Source organism: Choloepus didactylus, chromosome 9 (genome assembly GCF_015220235.1).
Source record: "Choloepus didactylus isolate mChoDid1 chromosome 9, mChoDid1.pri, whole genome shotgun sequence".
Classification (NCBI taxonomy): domain Eukaryota; kingdom Metazoa; phylum Chordata; class Mammalia; order Pilosa; family Megalonychidae; genus Choloepus; species Choloepus didactylus.
This window is the reverse complement of record NC_051315.1, coordinates 107,503,736-107,516,645: the sequence shown is the minus strand read 5'-3', so window position 1 is coordinate 107,516,645 and position 12,910 is coordinate 107,503,736. Positions and strand designations below refer to the sequence as shown.

The 12,910-nt window shown below is 35.6% G+C and overlaps 1 protein-coding gene across 7 annotated transcripts in view; it reads left to right on the top strand.

The window, feature by feature from the left end:
• BARD1 (BRCA1 associated RING domain 1) overlaps window positions 1–12,910 on the top strand; it is a 102,112-nt gene that overhangs the window by 41,128 nt on the left and 48,074 nt on the right. For all 7 annotated transcript variants that reach the window (XM_037850128.1, XM_037850129.1, XM_037850134.1 and 4 more), the window contains 2 exons: window positions 2,640–3,601; window positions 12,217–12,297. In XM_037850128.1, coding sequence (XP_037706056.1) covers window positions 2,640–3,601; window positions 12,217–12,297 — 1,043 coding nt within the window. The remainder of the gene's footprint in view (window positions 1–2,639; window positions 3,602–12,216; window positions 12,298–12,910) is intronic.

Genomic DNA, 12,910 nt, shown 5'->3' with positions numbered 1-12,910 from the left:
CTTCCCTGGTTTTCTTTCTCTGTATTCATCCCCTTTATAAAGGACTCCAGTAAAAGGATTAAGACCCACCCTGGGCCACACCTTAACTAAAGTAGCCTCATTAAAAGGTTCTACTTACAATAGGTTTACACCCACAGGAATGGATTAGCTTTAAGGACATGATTTTCTGCTGTACATACAGTTCCAAACCACCATAGGATGGAAAGGGTTATAACTATTATTTTTAACCTCTCAGATTCATTTTTTCTGAATGAAGTCTTGAAATAGGTAGTGTGAGACCTCCAATTTTGTTCTTCAACATTCTTTTGGCTATTCTAGGTCTTTTGCCTTTTCATATTGTAGTTCCTTTGCTTGTCCATGTATATTTTGGAATTAGTTTATCAGTTTTTTTTTTTCCTTCATTTTATTGAGATATATTCACAGACCACGCAGTCATACAAAACAAATCGTACATTCGATTGTTCACAGTACCATTACATAGTTGTACATTCATCACCTAAACCAATCCCTGACACCTTCATTAGGACACACACAAAAATAACAAGAATAATAATTAAAGTGAAAAAGAGCAATTAAAGTAAAAAAGAACACTGGGTGCCTTTGTCTGTCTGTTTGTTTCCTTCCCCTATTTTTCTACTCATCCATCCATAAACTAGACAAAGAGGAGTGTGGTCCTTATAGCTTTCTCAATCCCATTGTCACCCCTCATAAGCTACATTTTTATACAATTGTCTTCGAGATTCATGGGTTCTGGGTTGTAGTTTGATAGTTTCAAGTATCTACCACCAGCTACCCCAATTCATTAGAACCTAAGAAGGGTTGTCTAAATTGTGTGTAAGAGTGCCCACCAGAGTGACCTCTCGGCTCCTTTTGGAATCTCTCTGCCACTGAAGCTTATTTCATTTCCTTTCACATCCCCCTTTTGGTCAAGAAGATGTTCTCCATCCCACGATGCCGGGTCTGCATTCCTCCCCAGGAGTCATATTCCACGTTGCCAGGGAGATTCACTCCTCTGGGTGTCTGATCCCACATAGAGGGGAGGGCAGTGATTTCACCTTTCAAGTTGGCTTAGCTAGAGAGAGAGGGCCACATCTGAGCAACAAAGAGGCATTCAGGAGGAGGCTTTTAGGCACAATTATAGGGAGGCCTAGCCTCTCCTTTGTAGCAACAGTCTTCCCAAGGGCAAATCCATAAAACCACCAGTCCCCTGTGTCTGTGGGCATGTTAGCAACCATCGAGGTGGGGTAGGCCAATACCCCTGCATTCTCCACAGGCTCCTCAAGGGGGGGGTCTACATATTTTTTTCCTTGTTTTTTTTTTTTTTTTTTTTTTAAATCAACTGTATGAAAAATAAAAAAATTAAAAAAAAAACATACAGTTTTTACAAAAAAAGACTGCTGGAATTTTCATTGGAATTATATTGTATTTCTAGATCATTTTGGGAGAACTGACAACAACATTGGGCCTCCCAATTCAATTATGTAGAATTTCTCTGATTTCTTTTATCAATGTTTTATAATTTTCAGCATATACTTCTTATATATATTTTGTTGGTTTTATATTTAAGTATTTTCTGTGTTGGGGGCACTATTATAAATGGTACTATTTTTTAAATTTCAACTTCCATTTGTTCGTTATTAGAAATACATTTGAAGTTGCATTTGTATATTGACCTTGTGTCCGAGGAACTTCTTAAAGTCTTGTTTTAGTAGTTTTTTGTTGTTGTTTTTTAAAATTTGTGGGTGGGGGGATGAGGGGGTGGTCGTCTACATAGTCAAGTGAGTCTTCTGTGAATAGAGAGTTTTATTTCTTCCTTTCAAATCTGTATGGATTTTATTTATTCATTCATTTTTTTAACCTCGTTATGCTGGCTAGAACTTGCAGTATGATATTGAATAGAATGATAAGAGCAGACATTTTTGCCTGGTTTCCATTAATGGGGGAAACTTTCAGTCTTTCACCATTAAGTTTGATATTACCTGTGTGTGTTTTTGTAGATGCCCTTTACCAGGTTGAGGAAGTTCCCTTTCATTCCTAATTGCTGAATTTTGTTGTTGTTGTTGTTGTTGTTTAAATGATGAATGGTTGTTAAATTTTGTCAAATAATGTTTCTGTGACTATTGAAATTATGTGGTTTTTCTTTAGTTTCTTGATTCATATCATAAATTATATTGATTGATTTTCAAATGTCATTTTAAAAATTAAAAAATCAATTAACTATTATTAGGTTTTTCACTATTGGTTATTAAATCCCATATCTGCCTTTTTTATTTTTTGTTTTTTTTTTCTTTTGTAATTATATCTTGTTTCCATAGCTCTTCTCACCATAATGACATACTGTATATTTTATTTATTTTGGATATTATCTGTCTACCCTAAGTGGAATATAAGTTTCATATTTTGTTCTCTGCTATATCCCTAGGACATTGTCTCTAGCACAAGTAGCACTCAGTAAATCTTTGTTGAATGAATGAATATCTGCTCTGAGGAGTTCATAAGTTAGGAGTGGACAAAGAAAGTACACAAACATTGTGATGCACTTTAGGGGAACTATAATCAAAGTTTTTGGGGAGATCAAAGATGGAAGAGGGAAGAGAGTAAAGTTCAAGTAGTGAATATCTTTTCCTTTTTCCTATCAGACTCAAAAGAAGATACGTCTAGGAAAAGTTTATTTAATGATGCAGAAAATAAGAAGAATTCAATAAAAATGTGGTTTAGTCCTCGAAGTAAGAAGGTCAGATATGTTGTGAGTAAAGTTCCTGTGCAAACTCATCCTCAAATGATGAATGATGAAAATGCTCAGCAGGCCTCAGTGTATGAATTTGTTTCCACAAGTCCTCCAGCAGATTCTTCTGAAAGAGTTCAAAAGGCTTCTACAAGATCTAGGAAAAAGCAGAAAAAGAAAACTTTAGCTGAGATCAACCAAGAATGGGATTTAGAGAAGGAAAAAGAAGATAGTGAACATGACTCCAAAGGGGAATTTAAGGAAAAGCTGGTATCCTTCTGTAGCCAGCCATCTGTTATTGCTAGCCCTGAGGTAAATAGTGAAATAGACTTACTAGCAAGTGACTCTGTAACGGAATCTGAATGTTTTGGAAGCTTAAATGAAGTTTGCTTACCACTGGCTGAACAAATAGTGTCTCCAGAAATTGAGAACAAGAATGAGGTAGTGATTCCTGAGGAGAATATCTTTGAAAATTCTCCTTCATCTAAAAAATCCTTGCCATTAGGTCATGCTGGAAAACGTGAGAGTCGCAAAAGACTCAGCAGTCCCATTTCTAAGAGATGTAGAAGCAGCATTCTGAGCACCAGTGGAGATTTTGTCAAGCAAACGATGCCCTCAGAAAATGTACCATTGACTGAATGTTCTTCCCCACCTTCAAGCAAACTTGAACTTGGTGACACATTAAGGAGAAAAAATAGTAATATATCAGATGAATCCATTAGCCTTTTGCCAGGTTCACCACCTTCTGCATTGAATAGTCCAAGTTACAGACGAATGATGTCAAGCCCCTCAGCAATGAAGATGTTGCCCAATAGCCTTATGTCTGGGAAAAGAAATCATAGAGGAGAAACTTTGCTCCATCTTGCTTCTATTAAGGTAGGATGTTTGCTTAGGAATACAATTTTGGAATGAGACCAACTACAAAACACTTTCTTTGGGTTTATGAATAATGGCATAAGACTGGTAGGATGATTACCCTGCACAGATGTGATACTTCCTCTGAACCAGAGAAACAAAATTCACAGGGACTATGTCCCCACCTCAGTTAGAGTAGTGGCCCCTGGGCCCAAGGAGCATGATCTTGAAGGAGAAAATCATTATTTCAATATTTCAGTTTCTGATTTGCCAAATGCTTTTACTTTTGTCTATTCCAGTATGGTTTTGTTCAGTTTTTTCATCATTTTATTTACTTGTTATTCCCATGTTTTATGGATATAAACAATTGTCAGGTTACTGCTGATAACACATTTTTACCTAGCAAGGGAACTGAGGGTATCTATCTTAGTACAGTTAAGCTATATGAGAGGCAACAAGCTTCTGTGGATGCTTGACACCCCTAGTAGGCATTCGGCCAGAAACTGGATGGTTGAAAAATGTGGTCCAGACATACCTCCAATGACCTAGAAATTTGACTGTTAGAAATGGCTCCTGCAAGTTCACAACAAAGGAGCTGCTTTATACCTCAAGGTCAGCCATTCCTTTTACTGGCCTGCTTATGAACTTAATTCTCCTTAATTCTTGCCTCAATACCTACAGCATGACAGTGTTCATTTTTACTGAAACCTTGCCCATTTGCTGAGCATGAGTGTACTTACTTGCAGTAGTTAATCTTTGAAGCTGACACAAGTTTTATATATGAAGGGAACCACCTGGCACCATAGCTTTGTAGACTTTTATCTGGGATTTCATGCAAGTTTTATGAAAGTGTAATATGGCAGAGCTTAGCACTAAATTAGGATAACTCTTATGGGCTCTCAGTGAAGTTGTATTGTAAATTCACCCAGAAAATGCTTGGGTCTTTTGGGTGGAGAACTTTGGAAGGTCTGGAAGAAACCTTTTGGAGGCTCTAAAACATGAGGCTCTTAAGCAGCATAAAACACCTGGGAAGAACATTGAGTAGACATTGAATATGATCCAGGGATTCCCATGTTTAATTGGGTGTGAAGAAAGGGAAAAGCACAAAAGTGAGCATCTGAACAGGTGTTGGTGTTATTTCCCTTGCCGTATCTCCCAGAATAATGTAGAATACTGCATTTCTGATGTCAGGAGAGGAACCTGAAACATAACTATATGCTAGGGATTACATATGATTTGGACAACTTGAATTTTCTGAGGTGGCCTACTTACATTTTAGTGTGATTTCTGAAAAGCATGACTTATAAGACCAGACTATATGTTTTTTGACATCTTTGTTATGATACAGTATATGGGTGTATGTGTGGGTATGCATATATATATGTATATATATATACACACACACAAACATACACACATAAGCTTTTATAATCTTAACATGTTAATGCTTTGTTTACTTAGGTAGTAGAATAATTGCTATATTTTATTCATTTCTCTAATACATGAGAATGTAGGCTGCTTTAGTTTCTGTATTGTGCATTCTGGGTATTCAGACTACTGGCAAGCATACACTAATGTTGGTAAGGAAATTTTCTTTCAACCCTAAGAATCGTTTATTTTTATTAATGAAACTCTTAAGGGTTTAGAGTCTGGCCAAGTTTGGCAAATTTTTTGTCACAGAACAAATACAGTAAATATTTTCAGCTTTGAAGACGATCAGGTCTGTGTCACAATGTCTCAGTTCTCCTGCTTTATCACAAAAGCAGGTCACAGACAATGCATAAATGAATGGGTATGGCTATGTTTCACTAAAATAGCATGGGAAAACAGATGGCTGACCCACAGGCCGTAGTTTGCTGACCCTTGGTATAGGGCCATGGAAAAAAGCCAAAATAGAATATTAAGACAGGAAAAAATGGTGCCATGATGCTGCCTTGGTGAATTTTCTGCATTGATAATTTAAAATTGCTTCAGACAAGTTTTATCCATTTTCGCTTTGCCTAGAAAGAGTCTTGCCAGAATTAGAATAGTGTTACCAAGTAGTAGTATTGTCATTAGCTGGCAGATTCTGTGACATTGCATTTAAGAAAAATTAATTGATTTCTATTGTCTTTTAAATTACTGACTGACAGTAGTGTTCTCTTTTAAAAACTTATTTTGAATTGAATGTATGCTCTCCTCGACACATAGCTTAAATTTAATAGAACAAATATTGGAAAAAAGCAATGGATTTATTAGTATATGTATCTTTTTAGAAATAGTTTTCATCTCATTTCTAATTTTCTCATTTGCAGCCAAGAATGTATAATCTGTATATACTGGAAAATCAAATATTCCAAGTCTACTGTGTTATTTACATTTTGTACAATTCTACTTGAGAAAAGGATGGCTCTAAAGTTTAAACTACTATAAAATGGAACAGGGATCAGGGGAAGTGGAAAGAGTTACTGCAACTGAAGAATGAATTTAGGGCAAAGTCCATATGTTTTGTTTCATTTTGGTTTTCCTTTCAAGGATATGTTCTTATTTTTTTCCTAAAGCATGTTAGAATTGTAGTCTCCATATTTCCATTTTGCTCCTCTCAGGTTTTAAAGTGCGTAGTTGCACTGTGTGTGGTTGGTTTATGCCCCGAGGACAGACAACCCAGCAGTAGTTTTACTCTTCTCCTGGGCTAGTTAGCTTCCCTTGCTGCAGTTATGGCTTAACTTCTTAACATAACTAATAAGCTTCGAATAACATCTTCCCACAAACCTACCTCTAGGCATCCTTGTTGGCCATAACCTCTCCATAGGCACTACCCTAATGGAAGCCACTTGTCTTCTTTGTCACGAACACTTGTATTAGTATTCTATTGCTGCTGTAAACAAATTACCACAAATTTTAGTGGTTGAAGTGACGTAGATTTTTTTGTCTTAGTAGTTCTCTAGATCAGAAGTCTGGTACAGATCTTATCAGACTAAAATCAAGGTGTTGGCTGTGTTACTTCCTGAAGGCTCTCGGGAAGATCCGTTTCTTTGCTCATTTGGATTGTTGGCAGGAACTGAATAGTTCCTTGTGGTTTTGAAAGTTAGGTATAAAGGACCGGAGGTCAAAAGAGATCCTGAAAGAGAACCTGAGATCCTGTTTCCTTGCTGGCTGTCAGCTGAGGGCCGTTCCCAGCTTCTTCCTCCCTTTTCAGTACTAACAACAGCAGCTGAGAGCTGCTCACATCCCATCTCTCTGACCTAGCCTGGAAGGGTTCTCTGCTTTTGAAGATCTGTGTAAGGAGATGGGACCTACCCATACAATGCAGGGTCATCTCCTCATCTCAAAGTCTGTACCTGTGAGCACATTGCCAAGTCGTGCCCTGTAAGTTAACACAGCCACAGGTTCTGGGGATAAGGGCTTGACATCTTGCAGGGCCATTATTGTCCCGACCACACTACTGCAGCAGCTTCCCTCTTTATCTCTAGCAGTCAGTTTTCTATATTGTAGCCAGAATGATCGGATCCAAGTAAGGACTTGTCGTTTCTCTGTTTCCTTTCCAATAACTTGTTGGCCTACTTAAAGTCAGCAGTCCCTGCCGTAACCTTAGTGTGTTTTGTTTTTCTTCCTATTATTTATATCAATGATCTCAGTTGATATAGATATCAATTATAGCTCTCTTTGTTTCTTGTCTCTCTCTTTAGAATGAGAGCAGGAACTCTGCTTTGTTTACTGGTTTATCTAGAACGTTTCTTGTCACACACTAGGCTAGATATTTGTTGAATTTTCCACTAGGCTACTATCTGAACCCTGTTCTTGTCACCCTAAACTTTCATCCTTCTAAGTGCATCAGGCCCATCTACTGATGTAACCAGTACTTTGTACCTGTTCTTTTCCATGTCTAGTTAGTGTCCTTTCCTTTACATCTCTTGTTTTCAACCTCCTGGTCCTTTATACCTAACCTTCAAAATCTAACTCACATTCTACCTCCTTAATTAGGTCTTTTCAGAATTCCTAGAGCTAGTTTCTTCTCTGTGGTCACATTTTGTTTGCATTGATACTCATTCAGCCTTCTGTTTACGTATGGCTCCTCAGTTTGTGTGTTCATCGAGAGTACATTAATCATTTAAAAACTAATTTCATATATGGGTAGGTGATAAATTTACCTATTTCAAGAATGTAAATAAAAGCACTTCTGTTGGAAATCTTCACTCCCATTTCTGCCCCCATCCACCCTTTATGCAAATATAAACAAATGCTCTCCATGTTAGTACTTAGTGAGATTTCTTGTACATTTTTATAGTTGCATGGAGTCCGTGTACGAATTGTCATTATTTAACTATTCTCTTAGTGACCAATGTGGGGTTGTTTCTAGGCTTTTGCTGTACTAAACAGTGCTGCAGTGAAAAATCTTTGTTTTGTATATGAGCAGGCATATCTTTTGGATAAACTCCTAGAAATGGGATTTCTGTGTTAACATAAAGCATTTGTGATCTTACTCATCTTGATAACCTCCATAGTTGGTACTAGAAGGCCCTTTTAAATAGCCAGACAGTATCCTGAGTGTAGAAAGCTACTGTATCATCAGCATATACTCTTTGGACTATCAAGTCTTGGGCTAAGAGGTTGGCTAGCTAGTGTTTGGACATTCAGCACCATTTGAGAGCAAATCGTACATATGATTATTAGTGAATTCCTTAATTATAATTTGACTTTATTGCACTGTGAATCATCAAGCTGATGATTCATTAATGTGATGCTTGGGATATTGTAAACATTTTCATTTAAATGTTTAGTAAAAGTTGAGATCCACCAGGGTCTTCTATACTCCAGTTCCTATTTGAATATCTGTGTCATCTATGGTTAAAATGCTATTGAGAACATTATGTTATAAATGAGAGATTTCATGAGAAAGTGTTTTGACTGAGTAGAAACTAAGATGAAATATTCATATTGTGTCTTCTTCAGATTTAATTTAAAACAAACTACAAAGAACATGGAGAAAATTTTGATTTGTTATTCTGTATGTCACCTTTTGCTTGAGAATTTGTAGGAGCTGGAATAAACCCTCCCAAAGTTCCCTAGCAAAAATTCTTAAAGTGGTAGTGATTACTCATAATTCGTGCCACGATGATAAACTTGATGTGAAATAGAAGAATAGCTTGAAGCTGGCATGTCATGCTGTACTAGTGATGCAGAAATAATAGATAATATTTTTAAAGGCAACTGACAAGGCTTAGAACATAACAGGTGATGATAATCTCCTGGGTTAAGAAAGAATATCTTGTGAGGAGTCTCCTTAGGGGCTTGACTTTGTTAATTCTTTATATTTTAAGGCAGTCATATTGTCTGTAAGTTGTTGTTATTAAATGTCCTTCATACTGGTTTTATGAGAAGGTAGCAAAGGATTCAAATCCGATATTTTTGAGATTTTAATTTCTAGAATGACTCTTCGAGTCAGTATCCATTTTCCCCCTGTCACCCACCAGCTATGTAGAAGTCTGCCTCTGTAGTACCAGTAACTTGTGGTAATGAGTAGATCGTCAAAACAACTGTTAAATTATTTTTTTCGGTCAACTGCAAATAACAAACCATGGGAAAGTGTTTGACATAGGTTAGAGCTCCATTCCAGATAACTAAATTTTTTTTCAACAACACTCAGTTGCTAAATGGGAAAGCTTTAGGTGCCTGGTCAGTTCATTGACATGAAAAAGTCTAACCATGCCAGGTAAGTCGTCATTATTGTTCTTACTTATAATGTCCTGTACTGTTTTTATGAAGATGTTTATTAATGCCATTTTAGAAGAGGTAACTTGTATAATAAGGAAAAGGAATTTCTATTTTGTGTATGTCTGTGTTCTAGTGTTTGGAAAGTTAGGAATTTTTATTGCTGGAATACATACACATCTGTTATATACACAGATGTGTAAAGAATCTTTGAAGAGCAAGTCAGCAATAAGAAAATTCAATGGGATATACATACATACCCTCTTATTTTCAGCCTTTAAAATATCACTTGAAAATACCAACTCCATTTAAAATTTCTTAAAACCTTGGTAAATACTTTCCTTAGGGTTTCTTGTTTTTTGTTGTTTTCCTTTTTTTTGCTGTGGTCTAAGAAAACCTCAGTTATGCTTTTTAAGTTATGAGAAGCCTAAGTAACTGCTTATTACTCAGAAAATATTCTATGAGAGAAGAAAGTCATTTAAATAAATCAGTAGCAGGAAAAGTTAATTTTATTTCCTGGAAACTTCATATTGGTTCAAGCTTACCCAGTTACTGTGGACCTTATCTAATTATCATAATTTTATTTATGTGCATGACATTAAATTTACATGAAATAGAAAGAAGAAAATATGACATACTTTTAAGTGCTAAGAAGGAGATTGGGTATAAAAATCAAACAGTTTTCTAATCAGGTATACACTGGGGGAAGTCTAAGGATGGAATGTTAGCAGAAGACACCCTTGGCAATATAAGAGGTGACATGAAAGAAAAATATCAACTATCTAGCAACCTTAAAAGAGATTCTTTGCTTTTATTCTCCAAATTGTCACTCTATTCCTATGTGACTCTTCATTTCTCAATTGTGTTTATACTATTTGATGGGCTCCTTACGGTAATCTTTTTTGTGGTTATCATACAGAATTAGAGTGGGGAAATTTTTGAGAAAGGATTTTGTATTTTTTTGTGAATAATTTCATATTGAAGTTGGAAATGTATGTGGTTCTTGCAGTTTATCTGCAGAATTTTCATGAGAGTATTTTTAAAAATTCAAATTTGCATCTTGACAGATGTTCCTGAGTTCATTTGGAAGTGACTTGGATATAGAGCAAAGTTGCTAAATACATGTTAACTTGCACTCGAGGTGTAGAACTTTGGGAAAATGTTTTTCTGTTGTAATTGGGGCAATTGATTCGAAACATACATGATGTTTATTGTAGGCCTATTAAATATTTAGTCATTTTGTTAATTTAAGAACATAAAAATATATATTGCATATGGATTTATTTCTTTAGGAAACCTTAAATAGGCCACCTTCTTAAATTTTGCTTTTTTGAGACGTAGCCCAAAACAGAAACAACCATGTAAGGGTGAATGTTATATATTTATGAACTTAGTGAGTCTACATTATCAAAACAAAGAGGAAAGCTCGTTTCAGAAAAGATTACTGGAACTGGGGGTGGAGAGGAGAGATTTCCTTTTCCCTAAAGAAGTATTTCCCAAAACTCATTGAACATGACATTTGTCATTTAAAACTTTTATTTATTTAGACCTATTCAGAGTTAGCTCTGTCAATGGTTTTTGCTTTATTTTTATCTTCATGGACTTAGGTACCCCCTCCTATGTTATCCTAAAATAATTGAATTAGTTTTATTCACAAGGACTGCCTTGATAATAATACTAGTGCAATTTCAAGGGAATTTTACTTTCATCCCACTGCATAAATACCACTCTTCTTTCTGAAGCTGACATTATTTAAAAAGGGGCAGTATCTTTTAGTTTATAGCAAATTATTTTTTTAAAAGGTGGTAAGAGTTTGATACTTAAACTTAAGATGTAATCAAATATGAAAGACAGATGTCAGTTAGATCTTTCCACATTAAATTGGGGGGGGGGAATGACAAGACTAGGGTTACAGATAACATGAAGATTATATTTCTCACCTCAGGGAAAAGGAACAGAAAGAGTGAGAGACTACCTGAGACCAGTTCCCCAGACTTCAGTCCTTTGCCAGGGTTCGTTTTCGCTGGAGGTTGGCAACAGAGAGAAGCATGCTCCCAAAGCTAGTGCTTTCATTTATTCCTTCAAGAGACAGCATTTAAGGTCCAGCCACTATTAGAATCCAGTTAGATCACGACAAACAAGATGCAGAAAATTCAAAATGGAAGTGGACTTTAATTTTAATGCCATTTAATGATTGAATTGAAGGTTTCATTAATATGAGAGTAAAATTAATATTGTCTACCTTTAGTTTGTTTTTATTACCTTGTGCCTCATTTTAATTCACTTATCCCCAAATCTTTTTTTTACCTCCTTCAAAATAAGGTCATGAATTCTAAAATAAAGTTATGATATTTCTTATTTCTTTCCCTCACCTTTCACCACATCAGTGAGCTGTCGTTGAGGAATTATTACATCCTATCTCCAGAGTGTTGGAGCAGAAACAAAAAAGGAAAGAGAGATTGAAAACAACTTTTCTAGTTTTAATGTAGGTTTCACTGAGCAGCCTTTTTGACTATAATTTTGTTTTAAGTAATGCTCAGAAACCATTTTCATGTATGATCAAAAAGGAATTTTTTTCACAAATGAAATCTCTTGTTCATTATGATCAGGTGAATTTCAGGCTAATGTCCTTTCAGGTTAATGTCCTTTATTTGGTATCATATACTGAATTTTGAGTGTGGGTTGCTAATGGCAGATATTTTGTACTCTGTATTCAGCATATGGCCTATTTGGCTTCCATGACTTTGTACCTGAGAATAATTCATACATGCATAACTTATTACTTATTGACTCATGAACAGTAGACATAAGGGAAAAGATTTAAGTTTTATATTATCTTGAAGAAGACAGAGTCTTAAAAAAAAAAACCCTCAATATCTTCTTTTCTTGATGTTATTCACATATACAATTTTTTTTTTTTTTTAATTTTTCTCTTGTTCTACTAGGGTGACATACCTTCTGTCGAGTATCTTTTACAAAATGGAAGTGACCCAAACGTTAAAGACCACGCTGGATGGACACCATTGGTACTTCTCCATTTGTTTGTTTTTTATTCTCATTTTTTTATGTTTTGTGTTTTTTATAGCTTATAGCTATGTAATTGTGTATTTTTCTCTGCCACACACATACTTTTTAATTTGAAGAATTTATATTTTCACCAAGTATGAGAAAATGATTATTTCCCATGTAACTTTTCACTTGTGACAGGCAAGAAATTGGCTATGTCTTCTGATAACCTTTGGATTTAGGAATACACTTACACTATGTTACTGAATTTAGCTAACATATAGAGGTTACTGCTCCAGCCAACATCAGGCTCCATTCTGCAGCATTGCATGTCATTAGAACCAAATTTCTTGGAACAAAGGTCAAAGGAACTTGGTATAAAGGTGTGTGACAGGGAGTGATTCTATCATAACTTCATTTGCACCCCTATCCCTCTGCCAAATATATTGAGGCAATAGAAATTTTACGTTCGGGAAGATATGTCATCTTAATAGAACACTGAAAAAGAAAACTTTGCTTATGTTAAACATTTTTAAAACTCTTCTCTTATTACTAAAAATGCAGTGTTAAAAATCCTCTGAAAAATAATGGCACAAATACATGCAACAAGTGCTGCGTGGGCTAGCTGTATTG